At 46.6% G+C, this 23,948-nt stretch overlaps 2 protein-coding genes across 3 annotated transcripts in view; one reads left to right on the plus strand and one right to left on the minus strand.

The window, feature by feature from the left end:
- Window positions 1–23,584, plus strand: part of LOC143955250 (uncharacterized) — a 25,048-nt gene extending 1,464 nt beyond the window's left edge. For both annotated transcript variants that reach the window (XM_077465333.1, XM_077465332.1), the window contains 9 exons: window positions 1,290–1,460; window positions 1,589–1,670; window positions 11,744–11,832; window positions 12,191–12,275; window positions 14,687–14,781; window positions 15,780–15,861; window positions 18,937–19,017; window positions 19,106–19,216; window positions 22,052–23,584. In XM_077465333.1, coding sequence (XP_077321459.1) covers window positions 1,290–1,460; window positions 1,589–1,670; window positions 11,744–11,832; window positions 12,191–12,275; window positions 14,687–14,781; window positions 15,780–15,861; window positions 18,937–19,017; window positions 19,106–19,216; window positions 22,052–22,779 — 1,524 coding nt within the window. In that variant the 3' untranslated portion in view covers window positions 22,780–23,584. The remainder of the gene's footprint in view (window positions 1–1,289; window positions 1,461–1,588; window positions 1,671–11,743; window positions 11,833–12,190; window positions 12,276–14,686; window positions 14,782–15,779; window positions 15,862–18,936; window positions 19,018–19,105; window positions 19,217–22,051) is intronic.
- The window catches only part of LOC143956208 (oocyte zinc finger protein XlCOF8.4-like), a 216,423-nt gene that overhangs the window by 38,636 nt on the left and 153,839 nt on the right, over window positions 1–23,948 (minus strand). The gene's annotated exons all lie outside the window — the stretch shown is intronic.

Consider the following 23,948-nt stretch of genomic DNA (forward strand, 5'->3'; position numbering starts at 1 on the left):
CGCGGTCCGATCGGACCTTTTCCGTCGGAATGTCCGACCGTGTGTACAAGGGCTTAAAGGGCCAATTTTTTTTTTTTTAATGATTTTTTTTAAATGACAATTTTTTTTAATTTTTTTTTATTTTTTTTTATTGCATTTTAGTGTAAATATGAGATCTGAGGACTTTTTGACCCCCGATCTCTTATTTAAGAGGACCTGTCATGCTTTTTTCTATTACAAGGGATGTTTACATTCCTTGTAATAGGAATAAAAGTGACAATTTTTTTTTTAAACAGTGTAAAAATAAAAGGTAAAATAAATAATAATAATAATAATTTTTTTTTGTTGGTTTTTAAACGCGCCCCGTCCCGCCGAGCTCGCGTGCAGATACGAACGCATAAGTGAATAGCGCCTGCATATGAAAACGGTGTTCAAACCACACATGTGAGGTATCGCCGCGATCGGTAGAGTGAGAGCAATAATTCTAGCCCTAGACCTCCTCTGTAACTCAAAACATGCAACCTGTAGAATTTTTGTTAACGTTGCCTATGGAGATTTTTAAGGGTAAAAGTTTGTCGCCATTCCACGAGCGGGCGCAATTTTGAAGCGTGACATGTTTGGTATCGTTTTACTCGGCTTAACATTATCTTTCACAATATAAAAAAAAAAATTGGGCTAATTTTACTGCTGTCTTATTTTTTTATTCAAAAAAAGTGAATTTTTTCCCCAAAAAAGTGCGCTTGTAAGACCGCTGCGCAAATACGGTGTGAAAAAAAGTATTGCAATGACCACCATATTATTCTCTAGGGCAGGGATCCTCAAACTACGGCCCTCCAGCTGTGGCAAAACTACACATCCCATGAGGCATTGTAAACCTCTGACATTCACAAACATGACTAGGTATGATGGGCATTGTAGTTCCTGAACAACTGGAGGGCCATAGTTTGAAGACCCATGCTCTAGGGTGTTAGAATAAAAACAAAATATAATATTAGGGGTTCTAAGTAATTTTCTAGCAAAAAAAAAACCCTGTTTTAAACAAACATGTAAACATCAAAATCTCAAAACGAGGCTTGGTCCTTCAGTGGTTAATAAAACAAAGACCTGATCGGAGAGGTGAGGAGGATTCTGGGAGGTCACATGACATCACTCTTATCTCTATTAATAAAACACAGACCTGACCGGAGAGGTGAGGAGGATTCTGGGAGGTCACATGACATCACTCTTATCTCTATTAATAAAATAGACCTGACCGGAGAGGTGAGGAGGATTCTGGGAAGTCACATGACATCATTTATTCCTCTGTATAGGATTACATAGTCCTGAAGATGTCCTATGGTCAGGTGACGCACAGTAGCAGTCCCTGTGTATCGGGAGGCTTTGGACGGACTCAGATCCCCACCTCAAAGCTGACACCCGACAGAAACGAGAAGAAGATCCTGGAAGTCACCCAGAAGATCATTGATCTGCTGACAGGAGAGGTGAGCGGTGGTGGGAATTCTGGGACATTATCCAGTAACAGACAAGGGAAGTGTCTGGATGGTGACGGTATCATTGTGGGTGTCAGGTTCCTATAAGGTGTCACTCATCCTTGTGTTGTCTATCTAAGGAAGGAGGAAGGTCGGTCCAGGAGATGAGTTGTATGTCGAAGTTCTTAGGACAGGAAGAAAACCACGTCCTGAGCTCAGAAGGTGAGAGCGGACTTCCTTTCACCGTATCATTAAGCCCCGCCTCTCTGCACATGTGCATGATCATTGTAGCTATAGGAGGTTGTGTTGTGGGTGAGTTGGGCTTCCTTTTGTAGGAATATGTTGAGGATTTGATGAGAAGGATTAAGAGAGAGCCAAAAACGTGGTCACGTTATTCACATCGACCTCAGTTCTCTAGTGTCACCTCAACAGCCGCACACCAAGCTCTCCTACAACCCAACCTCCTAGTGCTGCCATGGCAACAGGATAGTTAAAGGCCATCTAACCTCAGGTTCTTCCAAATTTTCCATGATGGTAACCTTCGAGTATAACAAAGTTTCTTCAGTTTTTCCTGAACAAGTCTCCTTTTGTAAGTGACTATAGTGTGCCTCTCCCGTGTGTGGGGCTCTTCTACCCATAATGCCTCTGATCTCCTCCCACAGCCCTCCTACCGTTCCTTCCTGAGGTGTGATGACGCTCACTGTTCCATTGGAAACTATTCATTGCTCATAATAGCTTGTCATTTGTGGCCTATATAGCAAATATATTTGGAGGATCCTAGGGGGTGGGGCAAGACATTGTAGGTGTTGCTTACACACCTAAGGTCTGACAGCATAGAAATACAGAGCTGAGATGGTAGCTTTCCTTTGTGTGTTACTTCAAGAGGGATTCCGCCCAAAAAAAAAATATTAAAAGCCAGCAGCTATAAATACTACAGCTGCTGACTTTTAATAAATGGACACTCACCTGTCCCGGGTTCCAGCGATGTCGGCAGCCGAGGCCGATCGACCGCTCGGGCCTCGGCTGCTGCCGCTGCCATTCAAGGTGAGGGAATCAGGAAGTGAAGCGAATCGGCTTCACTTCCCGGTTCCCTACTGCGCATGCGCGAGCCGCGCAATCGGAAATCTCCGCGCTGTCACTGGGACCCGTGTGTGTCCCAGCAGACAGCGCGGCAGGACAGGAAATGGCGTAGACTCCCGTGGGAGTCTATGCCCAGAAGTGGGTGAAAATACCTGTCAATTGTGACACCGGAGGGGGGGGGGGGGGTTCCGATCAGCGGAGGTTCCACTTTAGGGTGGAATCCCGCTTTCACTACCCATAATTCATTTATTTGATTTATTTATTATTGGTATTTTTATATCGCCGTCAATTTACGCAGCACTTTACATATTTATTATACATTCACATCAGTCCCTGCCCTCAAGGATCTTACAATCTATGGTATGCCTCTGATCCCTTCCCACCGTTTCTTCCTGAGGTGTGATAACTCTCGCCGTTCCATAGGAAATGATTGATTGCTCATAATAGGTTTGTCAGTGTGGACCAGTAGTAAAATATATTTGGAGGATCCTAGGGGGTGGGACAAGACAATGTTGTGGGCGTGGCCTATGCTCCCAAGGTCTGACAGCATAGAAATGCAAAGCAGAGTAGGTGGCAGCGGTGACAATTGCATATAAAAACTATACTATCCTGAGTTACTTCAACATTGAAGTGTGTATATTTTTTTGTATTTAAAAAAAAAAAATTCAACTTAACAATTTTTTTTTTTTTTTTAACATTTATACATGTGTGTTGTTTTTTTTTTTTTTTTTGAGTTGTACTAATATGAAAAAACATTATGTAGAGTAACTCATAGCTGTAATTACACAGACAGGAGCTGGTGAACTTATAATATATAGTAGGTTTTTCCTCCGTCACACTTTTTTTTCGAATTGGAGCTGGTCAGATGTCAGCGGACATGTCACCGCTGACATCCGACGCTCCATAGAGGTCTATGTTTGTGTAATCGTTTGTGTGAAAGAGGCCTAAAGGAAAAAAAAACGGAAAATTCCTATCAAAATACTTACCGTAATTTTCCTTTCCTGATGGACTCCATGGCAGCAACGTGTGGGTTAAGTCCCGCCTCCACTACCCTATAGGACACCACTCCCATAAATCTTTGCTCCCTGCCCATGGCCGTGTTCGGTAACTAGCCTACTCCAGCCATTTTGGGAGGGAACTCCTGCTGCCATGGAGTCCATCAGGAAAGGAAAATTACGGTAAGTATTTTGATAGGAATTTTCCGTTTTCCTGACAGACTCCATGGCAGCAACGTGTGGGAAATAACTCGCCAAACACACTCGGGAGGGCAAAAATGCTGAACAAAAATGTATGTAACACTGTCAACCGACAGCACCTTTAAACCAAAATCAATGGAAGATAAACTGGTAGGTTCGACACAATAGTGAGCCATGAATGGATGACCAAGAGGCAGCCTTGCAGATAAACTCAGGAGCCACCTGACGTGAAGCTGCCCAAGAAGTAGAGAGACTTCTCGTGGAATGTGCCGTAACCGCCTCAGGAGGAGCCAAGCCCTTCTCTTTAAAAGCCCACTGGATCGCCTGAACCACCCACGTGGCGATGGATCTGACCAAAGCCCAAAGGCCTTTGTTTTTACAGTGAAAAAGAACAAAAAGATAATCTGATTGCCGGAAAGAAGCTGTTGCCTCCAAGTATCGTTTCAGAATAATTCCCATGTCGAGAGGATGAAGATCCTGACTCCCAGCCGAATTAAAGGTAGGAAGAGTAATATCCTGAATTTCGTGGAAGACTGAGGTAACTTATGGATTCGACCCCAGTATTGGCACTAGGACCACTCTGTCAGGAAAAAATGTGAGGAAAGGATCCTTTGATCCTAAAGACTGAAACTCAGAGACTCCTTTTGCTGAAGATATGGCTACCAAAAAAGATGTCATTAGGGACAATTCTTTGATTGAAAGTGTTCAGTCCAGTTGTGAAAAGAAGACGAGAACCAGCGGTAAATCCACTTGGGGAATCTAGGTTTCCTCTGTGGTCTAAGTCTAATTGCTCCTTTAAAGAATTGCTGAACCAAGGGATGTTTAGCCCAGGATACTCCAGAGACTTGTACACGAAGAGCGCTGACAGATAGGGGAATGTCTAGTCTGGACTGTAAGAGAGTCAAAACATCCTGAACCGTCAGATTACCATTAGAGCAAGACTTGGAAGACAAGTGACTTGTGAATCTAGACCAAATCCTCTCATACACCTGGTTGGTACTTTTCCTCCTTGCACTCATGAGAGTAGAAAAGGCCTCCTTGGGACAACCCAGAGCCTCTAATCTTCCCCTCTCAAAAACCAGACCCTCAGACATAGATGGGCCGGACAGGGATGGAGCTTCGAGCCCTGGGATAGAAGATCGGGTCTGAGAGGTAAGGGAATCGGATCTCTGACGCTGAGGAGCATTAGAAGCGGAAACCATGGCCTGTTGGGCCAAAGAGGTATTACAGCTATCACCTCTACTGCTTCTGATTTGAGTCTCCGCAGGAACTGTAGAATAATAGGAATCGGAGGAAAGGCGTAAGCTTTGTTGAACCGCCATCGATCCGTCAGTGCATCCACTCCGTAAGCCTGAGGATCCCGAAACCTGGAATAATACCTTGCCAGTTTCTTGTTGCAAGGAGAGGCAAATAGGTCAACCTCTGGGGAGAAACATAACGTTAGAATCCGCCTGAAAACTTCCTCGTGAAGAAACCATTCGTTGTTGTCCAGATTGACTCAAGACAGGAAGTCCGCTTGGACGTTCTGCGTTCCTGGAACATAAGTTGCTGTAATGCTGACCAGGTTCTTCTGAGCCCAAGACATGATTGGCTCTACCCCCTGAAGAAGGGACAGACTCCGAGTACCTCCTTGTCACCCTATATATGCCACTGCTGTTGTGTTGTCTAGTCCGAGAAGAACCGAAGTTCCTGAGATCAGATGACGAAAGGCTAGGAGCGCCCGGAAGGCTGTCTTTAATTCTAGAATATTCGACACCATCCCCCTGGAAGGGAAGTCCCAGGTGCCTTGTGCTACTTCCGTCCAACAGTGGGCGCCCCAGCCCCTGTTGCTGGCATCCAAAGTTATTGATATCCATGAGATGGGGAGAATGGAATGACAACTGAATAGATTCTCCTTCCGAAGCCACCAGGGCAGAGAGATTCTCATTGAAGATGTGATCCGGATAAGTTGAGTCTTGTCGCCTAACCATTGGTGAAGAAACCCTTTTTGGAATGGTCTCATCTTCCATTGGGCCCACTTCGCCATTGGAATGGTGGCCACCATAGTGCCAATAATTCTCAGGCACTGAAGAGCCGGGAGATGGGAGGCTGAGAGGGCCGGACGAATTCTGTCCCGAATTACCGCTACTTTCTCTTCGGGTAATGAGATGGAGCCCTTCACTGTGTTGAAGAGTGCGCCTAGGAATACAAGAGACTGAGAAGGAATTAACTGACTCTTTTCTAGATTCAGGATCCAACCGAATTCTTGAAGAGTGGAAATAACCTGATCCTTGTGCAATAACAGACGGTCTCTGTCCTGGACTTAGCAGCAGAAGATCGTCCAAATAGTGGTGAAGACGAATCCCCTTGGATCTCAATAGAGCCACTACGGCCAACAACACCTTTGAAAGACTCGGGGGGATGTTGAAAGCCCGAACGGAAGACATACGAACTGAAGATGTGGTTTTCCTACTGAAAATCGCAGAAACTGCTGAAAATCTTCTGCCACAGAGACATGAAAGTAAGCGTCCTAGGTCCTTGAAAAAGGACGGTTTATTGAAAACATCCAGACGCCTGACTGTTGTATTGTTGACAAGGTTTCTATCTTGAACCTTTTCCTTTTTGATAAAATGATTCAGATGTGTAAGGTCTATGACTGGCCTCCAAGAACCGTTTTTCTTTTGGACCATAAAAAGAGGAGAATAAATTCCTCTCCCTCGATCATCTGGCACGGGAACGGCAGCGCCTTGAGCCAGTAAAGATTTCACGTAGGCCAACAGGATCTGCCTTTTTTTCTTCTGAGGTCGGAAGGGAGGTGGGAACATACTTTAGTCCTGGGGACCTGCTAAAGGTCCAAGAATGACCTGAAGAGACCGTTCTGACGGTTCAGAAGTCCTGGACTGAGGCTGCCCAGACATGCCGAAAAGTAGAAGATGAGCCCCCACCTGGCCTATCTGAGCGGGCCCAATCTCAAAAAGATTTGCTTGGTTCCCTCTCTCCTGTCGCACTGCTCTTGGCGGATTTCTTGAAAGGAGGACTGCCTTGACTTCCATGACCTGGAATATTTTTGACCCGGTCTATAGCTACGGGCCTCCCTGGCCTGCTCTTGATATTGCTTTTTAGGAAAAAATCTCGTCTGGCTTTCTAAACGTCTATCCTGAGGGAGAAACCCCGACTTCCCACCAGAGGCCCGGGTTATGGCATTATCCGACTCATTCCCAAAAAGGGAAGAACCCTCGAAAGGGATATGGCACTACACCTGTTTAGATGCTGGATCAGCCAGCCAGGGACGGAGCCCAAGAGCCCGTTTGGCGGTTACAGCTGAAAGCATAACCCGAGACACCAAGCGGATGATGTCAATCGAAGCCTGCCCCAGAAAAGCCGATACAAGCCGTAACTCCTGGATAGGAGAGTTTTGCGACTTCATCCAAAATGTTTCTGAGGGTATCATCCACCCTGTCCGTCCAGACTTCCATGGCCTTGGACATTGCCGCTAAAGTCAATGCTGGCTTGCATGCCATACCAGCAGTGAGGTAAACTCTTTTTAAAACTGAATCAATCCGCCTATCTAAGGCATCCTTAAATGAAACTGTATCTTCCAATGGAAGGGTTACATGTTTTACTAGTCTCATCACCGCTGCATCCACGAGAGGAGCTGAAACCAGATACTTGACCTCATCCTCTTTAAAGGGATATAACCTTAGGACTTTTGAGAGCATACTATTCTTTTTCTCAACTTTTAGTCCATTCATCCGTGATGACCTCACCAAGTTCAGACAGGAATGGAAAGTTAAGACGCTCCCTTTTAAGATGCTTAAAATACTTCCTTTGTTTGGAAGGATTAACCAAGTTCACAGCCTCTCTGATAGCCTTCACAAAGGGGGAGAATAAGGCAAAGTCAAACCCCACACAGGTACTATCTTCCTCAGAAGCTCCTGAGCATGCGACTCCCTGACTGGAGACTGAGGTGACTCTGACTGAGGCACAGGAGCCTGACTGGCACCGATCCCCTTGAGGGATTCTTCACCACATTTTCCACAAGGGACCTTAGATGCTGGTCCGTACCCCCTCTCTCACTAGAGGCTTTGGAAAAGCAGAGGTCACACAGGGATTTCCCAGTAAGAACTTGCGATCTGCATCCCCAGCAAGTATTAATAACTGAACGGCAGGATGAGCCTTGGAGGAGCGAGATCGATCCTCGCTACGGCGCCCAGATCTTGAGGGTGAGCCGTGATGTTTAGACTTAGAATATGAGTGCCGGTGGTAAGACTTAGAAGAATTGCTTCCTCTATGCGTTGAGCTGCGTTGCTGTGCTGATCTAGATGAGCTAAGACAGAGATAGAAGAGACATACAGATAAGGAAAGATAACACACTGACTAATACCGGACCACTCCCCCCCCCTTACTTCCCCCCCAGACAGTACGTATTAAGAGAGGGCTGGCCACATACAGGCGGAGGTGAGTCCATATCTCTAGGGGTTTCCATAAATGCTGCAAAGACATATAAGTAAGGCTGAGGGAATCAAACACACACACGCCCACCCCCTTCTCCCAGAAGGCCACCTACCTCCACAGCAGAAAACCTGGACAAGGGGAAGTCACGAAATAACCTGCAAGCATTCCCAAAGCCTGCAGGCTATTTTCTAAGTTTAAATAAAGCGCCTTAATGACGTCATCACCGCGACCTGTGTACCGCTACAGCGCATGCGCGAATAGCGTCATCCCGCCGCCACCGCGCCCGCGCGAACCAAGCCTCGGTCCTGTGCCGTACGCGCGCATGCGCAGAACGAACGTACCGACGAAGACCCGGAAGTGAGCGCCGGTCTGGAACGCAGGCTAATCCGACCGTCATGCCTATACCCACATACACAGACATAGAAAACGAACGGAAAATGAAGGAGAAACGGCAAAAAACAAACACAAACTGCTGCCATGGAAAAGAGGAACAATCTTACCGCTCCCACACGATCGTCTCCAGGCCGAAGGTAAGCACCATACATACCGGACTTCTCAGGGCAAAATAGGTCACCTGCTATTTAGCTGGGCTATCCGACCAAATGCGCAGCCTGCCTGCCAGTGGCTAGGCTCCTGGCTTTCCTCCAGCGCTTATATCCAATGCCCACTCCATACCCCGCTAGTAGCTAGGGCTTAGCGGAGTCATGCGACAATTCCATCCAGTCGCAATTCGGCCAAACCAACAATGGAACCGTGTGGGAGCAATCTTCAGGTAGAAAGACCATAACGTCTGGTCCTACGGAGGAGGACAAAAAAAGAACACGGCCATGGGCAGGGAGCAAAGATTTATGGGAGTGGTGTCCTATAGGGTAGTGGAGGCGGGACTTAACCCACACGTTGCTGCCATGGAGTCTGTCAGGAAAAAATGTTTACAGCTTTTACATTTTTTTTTTTTTTTTTAATTAAAAAGCTTTATGTAGGAGAAACTCATAGTTGTAATTACACAGACAGAAGCTGGTGAACTTCAACATTGAAGTGTATATCCTTCCTTTTTTTTTATATATATATTTTTAGATTAAAACCATTTTTATTTTTTACAGTTTTACATATATATATTATAAAAAAAAAAAAAAAAAAAAAAAATTTTTCTTTTACAGTTTTTAAACATCTTAAGATTTTAAGATATTTAAGAACTGTAAAAAAAAAAAAAAAAAAAAAAAAAAATTATATATAATTTTTATTTGTGCAAAAAAAAAAAAAAGCATTATGTAGGAGTAATTCGTCTTTAGTCCTTACACAGACAGCAGCTGGTGCGCTTGCAAATCTGCAGCTTTGTGCCAAGGCATTTTATTTTTTATTTTACTGCTTTTGTTGTGAATAACCTGCGTAATCAGACTCTGGTTCTTTGTAGAATATAATGGAAAATACAATATAAAAGATGACTTTTTATTAGGGATGTATCAATATACAGTGCCTTGAAAAAGTATTCACACCCCTTGAAATTTTCCACATTTTGTCATGTTACAACCAAAAACGGAAATGGATTTTATTGGGATTTTATGTGATAGATCAACACAAAGTGGCACCTAATTGTGAAGTGGAAGGAAAATGATAAATGTTTTTCAATATTATTATTATTATTATTTTTTTTTTTTTACAAAAAGGTATGTGAAAAGTGTGGGGTACATTTGTATGGCGCCCCCCGGAGTCAATACTTTGTAGAACGGCCTTTCTGTGACAGACAGGGCATGAAAGTATTACTGCAGAGTCATGACCTACAGCTGCAAGTCTCTTTGGGGATGTCTCTACCAGCTTTTCACATCTAGAGAGGGACATTTTTGCCCATTTTTCTTTGAAAAACATCTCAAGCTGTCAGATTGGATGGAGAGCGTCTGTGAACAGCGATTTTCAAGTCTTGCCACAGATTCTCAATTGGATTTAAGTCTGAACTGTGACTGGGCCATTCTAACACATGAATATTCTTTGATGTAAAGCATTCCATTGTAGCTCTGGCTGTATGTTTCGGGTCGTTGTCCTGCTGGAAGGTGAACCTCCGCCCCAGTCTCAAGTCTTCTGCAGACTCCAACAGGTTTTCTTCTACAAGATTGCCTTGTATTTGGCTCCATCCATCTTCCCATCAACTTCGACTAGGTTCCCTGTCCCTGCAGAAGAAAAGCATCCCCCACAACATGATGCTGCCACCACCATGTTTCACAGTGAGGATGGTGTGTTCAGGGCGATGTGCAGTGTTTTCCGCCACACATAGCGTTTTGCTTTTTAGGCCAAAAATTTGAATTTTGGTCTCATCTGACCAGAGCACCTTCTTCCACATGTTTGCTGTGTCCCCCACATGGCTTCTCGCAAACAGCAAATGGGACTTCTTATGGCTTTCTTTAAACAATGTCTTTCTTCTTGTCACTCTTCCATAAAGGGCAGATTTGTGGAGAACAGGACTAATAGTTGTCCTGTGGACAAAATTCCCACACCTGAGCTGTGGATCTCTGCAGCTCCTCCAGAGTTACCATGGGCCTCTTGGCTGCTTCTCTGATCAATGCTCTCCTTGCCGGGCCGGTCAGTTTAGGTGGACGGCCATGTCTTGGTAGGTTTGCAGCTGCTTTAATGAAAGCCACACAGGGAGATCAGAGATTATAACTTCCCCTGCCGCCGCACCGTTCCTGAGTGTCCCTGTATCCTCCTCCGGCTCCCCTCTGTGTCCTTTTCTGTGCTCCTCCGGCCCCCATCATCCTCTGTTTCCCCTCCGCATTCTCCTTCGGTTCCCATCCCATTGACTTCAATGCAAAAACGCCCCCTAATGACTTCAGTGAAAAATCGCATCCCATTGACTTCAATGCAAAAACGCCCCCTAATGACTTCAGTGCAAAATCGCATCCCATTGACTTCAATGCAAAAACATGTCCCCATTGACTACAATGCAAAAACACCAGCAACATTAAAGCGGTAGTAAACCCGCATTTTTTTTTTTTTTTTTTTTTTTTAAAACCTGCAAAGCAAAAGGCATAATGAGCTAGTATGCACCGCATACTAGCTCATTATGAAATACTTACCTTAGAACGAGGCCCCGACATCTCGCCCGATCCACGCCGAGGAAGCCGACATGCTCCCTCGGCGTCTCTTCCGGGTATCGCGGCTCCTGCGCTGTGAGTGGCCGGAGCCGCGATATCGTCACTCCCGCGCATGCGCGCGGGAGATTTAAATCCGGCCGGACGAGCGCTGCCGGATTTTCGCGGAGAGAACCCCCTTGTGCGCATGCGCCGCTGCAGTCAGCGGCGCATACCGAGGGGAATATCTCCTAAACCGTACAGGTTTAGGAGATATTTTTTTTACCTACAGGTAAGCCTTACTATAGGCTTTCCTGTAGGTAAAAGTTAAAAAAGTGGGTTTACTTCCACTTTAATTAAATTACATTTTTTTTTTTTTTTTTATTGTTAAAACTGTCCATTTCGGTTTGTGCATCCTGAATTTTTTTGGTTTCAGTGTATTTTTGTATACTTAGAAATGTACAAAAAATAAGCTTGAGCTCTTCATTTGTAGGGCGCCTCTAATGTGACCGTGTGTTTCCCACAGATGAATCCAGCAACAGGGCTGCACCAATGAGATGTCCCCGTCCTCTGTATTCACGGGATCAGGAAGAAAATTTGAATAACGGGAAATCGGTAAGAGGACAGGTGACGGTTTTGCGTAGGCAACGCAGCCAGGGAAACTTTTTAAATCCCCCCCCCCCTCCGGCCCTCCGTGCAGTAATGGCTTCCCCTGATTGCACTGCACACTGTGAGCTTCTCACCATGTGCATTAGAAGCTGCCATAAGTTGGACAGATGAAGTTCTGAGCTCTCAGGAGCTAGGATGGGTTATCAGCAACTGTCTGACCACCAGGGGGCCTCTCTGGATTTGTCCTGAAATCGCATCAGTAATATTTCCTATGTAGCCTTCCAGATCCAGTGTTTGGGTCTTTGCCTAAGCCCATCTGTGATTGGTTATAAGAACATTGTTTTATTTATTTTCATTTGTTTAGAAAGATCGTTCACAGAATGCAGTGATCTTCTGTATCAAGAAAGAGGCAAATGTGAGCGGGGAGACATCAAAGGCTAGAAGGAGAGGTGAGTGATGGGTTTTTTCCTTTGCCTAAAGGGTTCAAAGGCACTTCCAGGGGTGAAGAAATTAGAAGTCACTTTACATTATGATTGTTTCACCCCATTCTGGAGTTCAGTCTTTTTTTCCATAAAAAAATTGTTCATGACAAGCCCCGCCCACAAGGAGCCTTGGCTTAAATAAAGGACCGCCCACAGTATATATACATCATTACTTTGATGTTAAATACCGTTGCTATGGCAGTAGTTATCTGCCATAACCCTGGCATCATTTTTTTTTTTTACGATGGCGATTCGGCGTCTGATAAAAGTGGTCCCAAAGGTACTTTTGCCGATGGATCACTTTTAGAGGCGGCGGGAGAGGTGCCCCCTCCTGGCGCTTCCCGGTTGTTAAATAAATAAGAAAAAAAAATGAAAGCGCCCCCCATCCCTTAAAGCAAGGGTAGGCAACCTTTCAGAGATGGGGATCTACTTAAACAACACTAATGAAGTCGAAGATCACCCCCCCCCAAAATAAACAGACCAACCTTTTTTTTTTTTTGATAAAATACTTTTACTCAGTACAAAAATAAAATAAGTATTACAAGAGAGTGCAGGGATGAGGAGTGTGGTATGCAGGGATGAGGAGTGTGGTATGCAGGGATGAGGAGTGTGGTATGCAGGGATGAGGAGTGTGGTATGCAGGGATGAGGAGTGTGGTATGCAGGGATGAGGAGTGTGGTATGCAGGGATGAGGAGTGTGGTATGCAGGGATGAGGAGTGTGGTATGCAGGGATGAGGAGTGTGGTATGCAGGGATGAGGAGTGTGGTATGCAGGGATGAGGAGTGCGTTGTGCTAAGAATGCAGGGTTCAGGAGTGTATTATGCATACAATGCAGGATTCGGGAGTGTATTCTGCACAGAGTGCAGGGTTCAGGAGTGTATTCTGCATAGAATGCAGGGTTCGGGAGTGTATTCTGCACAGAGTGCAGGGTTCGGGGGGTTATTCTGCATAGAATGCAGGGTTCGGGAGTGTATTCTGCACAGAGTGCAGGGTTCGGTAGTGTATTATGCACAGAGTGCAGGGTTCGGTAGTGTATTATGCACAGAGTGCAGGGTTCGGTAGTGTATTATGCACAGAGTGCAGGGTTCGGTAGTGTATTATGCACAGAGTGCAGGGTTCGGGAGTGTATTATGCACAGAGTGCAGGGTTCGGGAGTGTATTCTGCACAGAGTGCAGGGTTCGGGAGTTCTGAGATTTTTTACTACAATTTTTTGTGCCGCACATTTCTGAAATGCAAAGAAACGCACAGATGTGAATGGAGCCTCATTGTTCTTGTGTTATTGCACAAATTTCCTTTTCATGCCACATTCACATCTAGCATAGTGGGAGCGAACGTTTTGTGTCTCGTTTTTTCCTGTGACATGCATAGGGCAGCCTGTTGATTTAAAATGTCTGCTCTACATGTGGTTAATGAGAGTTTTTGGTGTTTTGTGGGTTGTGTGTTTTTTTTTTTACTGTGCGTTTTTGTAGCATTTGCTTCTCATTTTTTCACATGGGAAAAATGTGTGTTTGCTTCTGTGTTTGGTTAACAATTAATGGCACTGAAAGCGCAACTAGTAATTTTAGATGTATAAAGATGGCCATACACTATACAATCTGATTTGTATATTGTGTATTTAGTGAGGAGAGGGAATCACTGATTGCATTTCATTTTTTAAAAAGTGGCGCTGGGAGTGGGCGGGTGGATGAAGCAGGGTGTGTGCCAATGAGATCAGCTGGCCAACTCCTTCCTGTGTCATGATCTGTAGTCTGATCAGGAAGAAGACATTACTAATGGAAACGTCTGGAAATGTGGATTCAGACAATTAAAGTGACTGAAGATTTAATGGAAAGTTTTGATATTTTTGCAAAAAAAAGTACATGAATGCTATATTGGTGCATAGGGGAGCTGGAATTTAGAAAAAAAAGTGTACAAAGATGAACTTACCCTTTAAATTATGATGGTCACCCCATCCTTGAGTTCTGCCTTTTTTTTCTTTTTTCACCGTAAAAAAATAAAAAATGAAATTTTTCATGACAAGCCCCGCCCATGAGGAGCTTTGGATTACATAAAGGATTTTACAAGCAGTTAAGCCCTCATACTAACTAAAGAGGTTTTAAGCCACAAGGGAAAGCAGTCGGTGATCTATGAACACTTCTATTCTTCTGAGCTCTATGCAGTCCACTGCAGACAGAATTATTAAAGCATCTCACAAGGTTGCTGGGTGTCTACTTCCTGATCCCTGTGCTTTGTAACTTTTTATCTTGGCTTCCTGTGTTCCTCCTGAGATTTTTTTTTTTTTTCTGACCATGAACACCCTTCTGTCCTAGGCCATCCCCTGCAGCTCCTGACTGTACACCTTCCTCCATAACCTCATATATTGCCTGTTTCTTACAGGAAGACCTCGGAAGAAAAGAACCCTGGGGGCGGCTCCTAGGCCTCAGTCCCCTCTGAGCTTGAAGGACATTCATGTCATCACGGAGGACTTCCAGGTAGACAAAACTCACCTCAGACGTGTGTCAGGCATTGTATAGGCTGTGGTTGTAAACCTCAGACATGAAATACGAACAAAGCATATCCCTCTATAGCAGGCTTTCTCACCCTTTAAACCCTGGAGGAACCCCAAAAATAAGTTTAATGTCTCAAGGAACCCTTCCTAAAACTAATTCATCAGGGCTCAATAGGAACAATGCTTCTTATATTGGTGGTCAATAGGAAGAATGTCCCCCTTAAAGTGGTGCTCAGAATGCCACCCTTAAAGACAGCTAAAAAGATATTTGGTATCATGCCGCTGGCTTTGCTAAGTGGTGCTGAACCTTGAACTCTGTAGACATCATCAAATCGGTGGTTTATCAGCCACAGCTCAAGGAACCCCTAGAAACCTCTGGAGGAACCCACTGAACCCTGGTTGAGAATGTCTGCTCTATAGTGTGTCATTTCTGTCTGCTGCCTCCTTCCTCTGCTATCAGCATGAGTCGCTTCTCACAAGTTTTCCTGACACCAAGAGAAAAAATGGTGACAGGAGAGGGACCTCCAGCACATAGCCTGTGATTGACATAGAGGGGTACCGAATGGAAATTTTGGTGCCGAAACCAAAAATGCAGGGTGCACTTGACCGAAAACTGAAACCAAAAATTTTAGTTTTTCAAAGATATTTATATTTTTATATCGCCTGCGTTTTTTGAGGCCGTTATCTGCACCTTCTTCTCTTGTTGGCAAAATGCCAATAATGCAGTTTTTCGGCCAATATGTTTCAGTGGCTGAAATTTCGATGCGTCGCTAGATTGACGACCAAAGCTGTGTTCCTGTGTGGAAGGGGGGGGTCCCGTCCCTTCAATCAGCTCTCCGACGCGTTTCACCATGCCCATCATGGCCTAGTCATAAAGGCCTCTTCTATAGGCAGGGCGAAACATTGTATATTTTAGATGCAAATAGTGTTTATAGGACACTTTTATGTAACGTGGGTTTCTGTGTGGTTGTCGGAGATTAGGATGAAGCCAGGGAGGTGATGGCCTCTGAGGATGACCTGCAGAACCAAAACAAGGAGCAAGTCACTAAAGATCTTCATACAGGTGAGTCCAGGTTATTGTATGATAAATATGTATACATGGGGGGAGGGGGGGGGGCGATGGCAAAAGCAAGCTTAATAATGGTGTGAACATCCAGGGCTGTACAGGTCATGTTTGTCAGGAATCTGACGGGTTCATAAATTGTGTTGAGGTTCTCCATCAGAAGTTGTATCATGTGAAGAACTCAGTGGACACGACCCCCCATATAATGCTAATACCCCAATGCTATCTCTCCCAGTGTACCCCAACATTAACTCTCCCTGTAGTCCTCACATTACCCCCCTATGTAACCCTAACCTTTCCTGTAGCTTTAATACCAACCCTGTACCCCTAACCTGCCCTGTAGCCCTCGCTATACCCCTAATACTTACCCCCAACCACCAACCCTCCCTGTAACCCTAACACTAACCGTGCCTGTGTACCCCAACACTATCCCTCCACTGACGCTTTCCCCAACACTGACCCTCCCTGAAGCCTTTACACTAACCCTCCCATGTTACCCCAATGTTAATCCTCCCTGTAAACCCTAACCCTCTTTGTAACCCTAACCCTCCTTGTTACCCCAACACCAACCTTCCCTGTGTACCCCAACACTATCCCTCCCCTAATACTTATCCTGATACTAACTCACTGTGTACCCCCAACACTATCCTTCCCCAATACTTTTTCCCAACACGATCCCCTTTGTGTGCCCCAACACTATCCTTTCCCTATCACTTATCCCAACACTAGCCCTCCCCTTAAACGTAACCCAACGCTAACCCTCCCTGTGTACCCCAACACTATCTTTCCACTAATCCCTCCCCCAATACTTATCCCGAAACTAACCCTCCCTGTGTACCCCAACACTATCTTTCCACTAATCCCTCCCCCAATACTTATCCCGAAACTAACCCTCCCTGTGTACCCCAACACTATCCCTTCCCTATCACTTATCCCAACTATAGCCCTCCCCTAATACTTAACCCAAAACTAACCCTCCTTGTGTACCCCAACACTATCCCTCCCCAATACGTACCCCAAACACTATCCCACCTGTGTACCCCAACACTATCCCTCCCCAATACTTACCCCAAACACTATCCCACCTGTGTACCCCAACACTATCCCTCCCCAATACTTACCCCAAACACTATCCCCCCGTGTACCCCAACACTATCCCTTCCCTATCACTTATCCCAACACTAGCCCTCCCCTAATACTTAACCCAACACTAACCCTCCTTGTGTACTCCAACACTATCCCCCCTGTGTATCCCAACACTATCCCTTCCCTATCACTTATCCCAACACTAGCCCTCCCCTAATACTTAACCCAACACTAACCCTCCTTGTGTACTCCAACACTATCCCCCCTGTGTATCCCAACACTATCACTTATCCCAACACTAGCCCTCCCCTTAAACGTAACCCAACGCTAACCCTCCCTGTGTACCCCAACACTATCCCCCCTGTGTATCCCAACACTATCCCTTCCCTATCACTTATCCCAACACTAGCCCTCCCCTTAAACGTAACCCAACGCTAACCCTCCCCGTGTACCCCAACACTATCCCCCCTGTGTACCCCAACACTATCCCTTCCCTATCACTTATCCCAACTCTAGCCCTCCCCTAATACTTAACCCAACGCTAACCCTCCTTGTGTACCCCAACACTATCCCTCCCCTAATACTTTCCCCAACACTGACCCTCCCTGAAGCCTTTACACTAACCCTCTCATGTTACCCCAATGTTAAGCCTCCCTATAACCTTAATCCTCCTTGTAATCCCCAACTCTAACCCTCTGTAAACCCAACACTAACCCTCCCTATAACTTTAACCCTCTTTGTTACCCAACACTATCCCTTCCCTGTCACTTATCCCAACACTATACCTCCCCTAATACTTATCCCAACACTATACCCCCTGTGTACCCCAACACTATCTCTCCCCTAATACTTTGCCCAACACTGACCCTCCCATGTTACCCCAACATTAAGCCTCGCTATAATACTAACCCTCTTTGTAACCCTAACCCTCCCTGTAACCTTAACCCTCTGTTATCCTAACACTAACCCTTCCTGTAGCCCTCACACTAACCCACCCTATAAATTCATCACTAACCTTCACTGTAACACTAAACCCCCCCCCCTTCTTCCCTATTTTAATTTTCACACTAACCCTCCCTGTAACCTCAACACTAACTTTCCATGTAACCCTAACACTTAAAGTGGTTGTAAATCCTTACACACCACTTTTCCCTACAGGTAAGCCTACAATAAGGCTTACCTGTAGGTACTGGAAAAATCTGTTTAGGAGATATTTACCATATATGCTTGTGCCGACATCATCGGTGCATGCGCACTATAGAAAGGGCGCGGACGTGGCGTCTCTGTAGGGCCCGTGCCGTGACCGTCGGCTCCCACACGCATGCGTGGGAGTGACATCAAGTGACTCCGGCCAGTCACAGAGCCGGAGTCCATGACCCCGGAAGGAAGAGGAGTGAAGATGGACGCGAACACCAGCGGGGACATTGCTGGCTTCGTTTGCAGGTAAGTGGCACATAATGGGCTAGTATGCGGTTGCATACTAGCCCATTATGCTCTTACTTTGCAGAGGAATAAAAAGGGAGTAAATCTCATTAGGATTTATTTCCTCTTTAACCCTCCCTGTAACCACAATGCCAGTCATCCCGCCAGCTTGGGTCTTGGAGTGAATAGGTGGAATTTACTAAAACTGGAGCAGACAGAATCCTGGAACACTTGTGCATAGTAACCAATCAGCTTCTTGCATCAGCTTGTTCAAATAGATTTGGAAAATGAAAGCTGGAAGCTGATTGGTTGCCACGCACGGCTGCCCCAGCCTTCGTCGATTCTCCTCGAGGAGATCCACTGCTCCTCCTTCACTGAATGTAGGAGAGTCACTGACTTCGGGCATAGAAAGTCCTATTATTATTATAAATGGGAGGTACATACTGCCAACGTTTATTTCCTCATCTCCCCCTAGTGGACAGTGTATGGTATGACATATAATCTAAAAAATGAAAATAAATAAATAAAAGAGAGCCTCTTGCAATAACCATCCTCATCCTCACGCAGGGGGGAGCCAGGACAAGCCTGCCTCTGTGCCAGCGATGGAAGTGGAGGAGGATGAAGATGACAACGAAGAAAGCTCCAGAAGTCAGTATGATGTATAATCTTTCCTCCCGAGCCCGTCAATCAATGCCTGTCCTGTTAATTGTCCTGATTTGTTGTCCTAATCCTGCAGGTAGAAGGTGGCGCCCCCCAAAGGAAGCAGAACTATCCATTATGACAGAAGAAGAGGAGGAGGAGGAGGAGGAGAGCCCCAGGAAGGATTCGGACTGGGAGATTTCTGCAGGTCAGTTGGTTTCAGGCCATCAACCGGACCTAAAAGTTCTCGCCATCAATGCAACATGGCCGCCCCCTCGCCCCGGGAAGCCTCACAGCGGAAACTACAGCAATAAACGTTTTGGCTCTACATAAGCTTTTCACCTCTTCCCACTGCAGGAGCCGGCCCTTTAAAAGACCCTAATGATGGAGGCGTCACATTGGCCTCCCACTCATGTGATTGGCTATCACAGTGATCACGTGACTGGGAGCCCAACCTATGAGCTCCTAATTGTTGCTCAGTGACTGGGAGCGATTGGTGACAGTGCAGTCACAGTGCTGGGACTGGGAGCTCCGGTGTGAGGCCACTGCTGTGCTGCCACATGGCTGCCATTAAAGAGCTACATTTGACTTTTTATAATTCGGTCCCCTTAGGTCGGTGTCCTGCCTTCTAAAATCTGCTGTGCGCTAGTGCCAGGCTACTACAACGCCTGAAACGCGGGACTGCAAAAACATCCCCTGGTGACTTCAATGCAAAATCGTATTCCAATTACTTCAATGCAAAATCGCAACCCATTGACTTCAGCATAAAATCACCTCCCATTGACTTCAATGCAAAAGCCCCCCTATTGACTTCAATGCAAAAACGCATCCCATTGACTTCAATGAAAAATCGCCTGCTATTGACTTTAATGCAAAATTGCATCCCATTGACTTCAATGCAAAAAATGTGTCCTGTTGACTTCAATGCAAAATCGCCTGCCATTGAGTTCAATGCAAAATTGCATTCTAATGACTTCAATGTAAAATCGCATCCCGTTGACTTCAATGGGATGCAATTTTGCATTGAAGTCAATGGGAGGTGATTTTTCACTGAAATCAGTGGGAAGCAATTTTCCATTGATTTCAGTGAAAAATCACCTCCCATTGACTTCAATGCGAAAATGTGTCCCGTTGACTTCAATGTAAAAATGCCCTCCATTGACTTCAGTGCAAAATCGTCTGCCATTGGCTTTAATGCAAAATTGCATTCTAATGACTAATGTAAAATCGCATCCCATTGACTTCAATGTAAAATCACATCCCAGTGACTTCAATGCAAAATTGCATCCCATTGGTTTCAGTGCAAAATCACCTCCTATTGACTTCAATGCAAAAAATGTGTCCCGTTGACTTCAGTGCAAAAATTCCCCCTATTGAGTTCAATGCAAAAATACATCCCATCGACTTCAATGCAAAAGCCTCCCTTATTGGCTTCTATGCAAAAAAATGCGTCCCATTGACTTCAATGCAAAAAAACTCCCCTTATTGACTTCAATGCAAAAATGTGTCCCATTGACTTGAATTACAAATCGTGTCCCATTGACTTCAATGCAGAATCACATCCCATTGATTTCAGTGCACAAATGCCCCCTAGTGACTTCAATGCAAAATCGCATCCCACTAACGTCAATGCAAAAATGCGTCCCATTGACTTCAATGCAAAATCGTGTTCCATTGACTTCAATGCAAAAATGCCACCTATTGACGTTAATTCAAAACTGCCTCCCATTGACTTCAATGCAAAAAACACCCTCTATTGACTTGAATGAAAAATCGTGTCCCATTGACTTCAATGCAAAATTGCATCCCATTGATTTCAATGCAAAAACAGCAGTCACATTAATTCAATTTGGTTTTGGTCTTGGGCCAAGTGCATCCAGAATTTTCGGTTTCGGCACCACTATATAAAACCGTTCTGTTTTCATTCCATTCATTAGTTTAGACCCAGTGATGTCATCACCGGGTCTCTGTGCTTCTCTATGCAACACAGGCAGATCAAGACTGGTGGGAGGGGCCAGCAGGGTGCTGTACATAGGTTGGTGGGAGGGGCCAGCAGGGTGCTGTACGTACGTAGGTTGGTGGGAGGGGCCAGCAGGGTGCTGTACGTACGTAGGTTGGTGGGAGGGGCCAGCAGGGTGCTGTACGTACGTAGGTTGGTGGGAGGGGCCAGCAGGGTGCTGTACGTACGTAGGTTGGTGGGAGGGGCCAGCAGGGTGCTGTACGTAGGTTGGTGGGAGGGGCCAGCAGGGTGCTGTACGTAGGTTGGTGGGAGGGGCCAGCAGGGTGCTGTACGTAGGTTGGTGGGAGGGGCCAGCAGGGTGCTGTACGTAGGTTGGTGGGAGGGGCCAGCAGGGTGCTGTACGTAGGTTGGTGGGAGGGGCCAGCAGGGTGCTGTACGTAGGTTGGTGGGAGGGGCCGGCAGGGTGCTGTACGTAGGTTGGTGGGAGGGGCCGGCAGGGTGCTGTACGTAGGTTGGTGGGAGGGGCCGGCAGGGTGCTGTACGTAGGTTGGTGGGAGGGGCCGGCAGGGTGCTGTACGTACGTAGGTTGGTGGGAGGGGCCGGCAGGGTGCTGTACGTACGTAGGTTGGTGGGAGGGGCCGGCAGGGTGCTGTACGTAGGTTGGTGGGAGGGGCCAGCAGGGTGCTGTACGTAGGTTGGTGGGAGGGGCCAGCAGGGTGCTGTACGTAGGTTGGTGGGAGGGGCCGTCAGGGTGCTGTACGTAGCTTCCTGAAAACATCCCAGCACCCGGCCTCAGTGCGGCTTTCAGACTGCCCCGGGTAACATTCCACATGTGATGCTGATCCTCTACTGAAATCCAATGAAGGGACAGTCAGAGTGGGGAGGGGAGGTGGTGCTGGACGTCCTCCAGACAGGAAATGGGGTGTATCTGACATGCTGAAGCTTCGAATGCACGCTGTGGGAAGCTCACAGTGTGCGGTGAAGTAGGAGTAAGCAATAACAGTCCATCAGAGGAGCCACTACAAGACCGAAGGGGAGGCCGGAGTTGAGAACTAATTTTGTATTCCTGATCTTTTCCCGCAGACGGCTCCCCGCACCGTATCGGACCGTCTCGGGATGACAGCTCGGAGGACTCCATTATTAAAATTAGTTTGGACAACGTCCAGGAAGCCTCAGAGGCCGCTGAAGCCGTCAATCAAAGTTTCTGCCGCCGGGGCAAGAAGATAACGTTCACCTGCCTGGACTGCGGGAGGTGTTTTGCGTCCTCGGAGCAGCTCCAATCACACCACAAAGTCCACACGGGCGAGGCGCCCTTTTCCTGTATGGCTTGTGGAAGTTCCTTCTCCAGCTCCGAGGAGCTCGGAGAGCACGTGGCCGTCCACACTTCTGAAAAACTCTTCGCCTGCTCGCAGTGCGGCAAATGCTTCACCATCAAGGCCAACCTGATCGCCCACCGCCGGATGCACGTGGGCGACAAGCCCTTCGCCTGCGCCGAATGCGGCCGGCGCTTCGCCCTCAGGTCCTCTCTGGAGGCGCACCTTCCCGTCCATGCCATAGAAAAGCCCTACCCTTGTGCATTGTGCGGCAAGTGCTTCACCACAAGCGGGCGCCTCGCTGTCCACCAGACCACCCACACGGGGGAGAAGACCTACGAGTGCGAGGACTGCGGCAAAATCTTCACCACCAGCAGCAGCATGAACCGGCACCGGAGGACGCACACGGGAGAAAAGCCGTATTCCTGCATAATGTGCGGCAAATGTTTTAACCGTGAGACCAACCTCTACCGACACCAGATGATCCACACCAGATGAGGACCTTTCCACGAAAAAAAAAGACTATCTATAGCAGGGCTATTGAATTAAGATTCACAGAGGTCCAGTCAGTAGAGTTTTCCTCCAGCAGAGGTCCAAATCACATGACCCCCCCCCCCCCCCCCAACAGTGTGCTCTGCTCCCTTCACATCATCCCCCTCCTTAGCACTGCCCCCCATCAGATCTCCCTCAACCCAAGCATTACCCCTCTTCACAGTTCCCCCCACTCCCCCTCCACACACAGCACTGCCCCTTTCACATCGGACCTTCAAATAGACTCAATGGACCTTCAAACGGACTCAATGGACCTTCAAACGGACTCAATGGACCTTCAATGGACCTTCAAACTGACTCCATGGACCTTCAATGGACCTTCAAACTGACTCCATGGACCTTCAATGGACCTTCAAACTGACTCAATGGACCTTCAAACTGACTCAATGGACCTTCAAACTGACTCCATGGACCTTCAATGGACCTTCAAACTGACTCAATGGACCTTCAAACTGACTCAATGGACCTTCAAACTGACTCAATGGACCTTCAAACTGACTCAATGGACCTTCAAACTGACTCAATGGACCTTCAAACTGACTCAATGGACCTTCAAACTGACTCAATGGACCTTCAAACTGACTCAATGGACCTTCAAACTGACTCCATGGACCTTCAAACTGACTCAATGGACCTTCAAACTGACTCCATGGACCTTCAAACTGACTCAATGGACCTTCAAACTGACTCCATGGACCTCAGATAAATAATTTTATGAGTACAAAAATTCTATTTCCTTTTTGTCCATTGAGGGACAAAGGAATTCAGATACTGCCAGGACATTAAAAAGCAGTCCAACTGCTTTTGCCCCCCCCCTTCAAATCACCCAGCCCCCCCCCCAAATCCTTCACAGCCATGTCCTCTTGCCCCCACTTCCCTCTCCTACCTTGAAATACGGGAGGCAGGATAGTAATGAACCAAGGGCGGGAGGCACAGCATGCATTGGATGGAGGGCGGGAGGCACAGCGTCCTAGCAACCAATCGCCTGCTGGTAATCTGGAATGTCAACTCATGCGGCTCCCGCCCTCCATCCATTGCTGCTGTACCTTCCGCCATAGGTTCATTACTATCCTTCTGCCTCCTGCATTCCACTCTGTGTAAGGCAGGAGAGTGCA

The sequence above is a fragment of the Lithobates pipiens genome, unplaced genomic scaffold, assembly GCF_037356315.1.
Source record: "Lithobates pipiens isolate NorthernLeopardFrog02 unplaced genomic scaffold, aLitPip1_a1.2 Scaffold_35, whole genome shotgun sequence".
Classification (NCBI taxonomy): domain Eukaryota; kingdom Metazoa; phylum Chordata; class Amphibia; order Anura; family Ranidae; genus Lithobates; species Lithobates pipiens.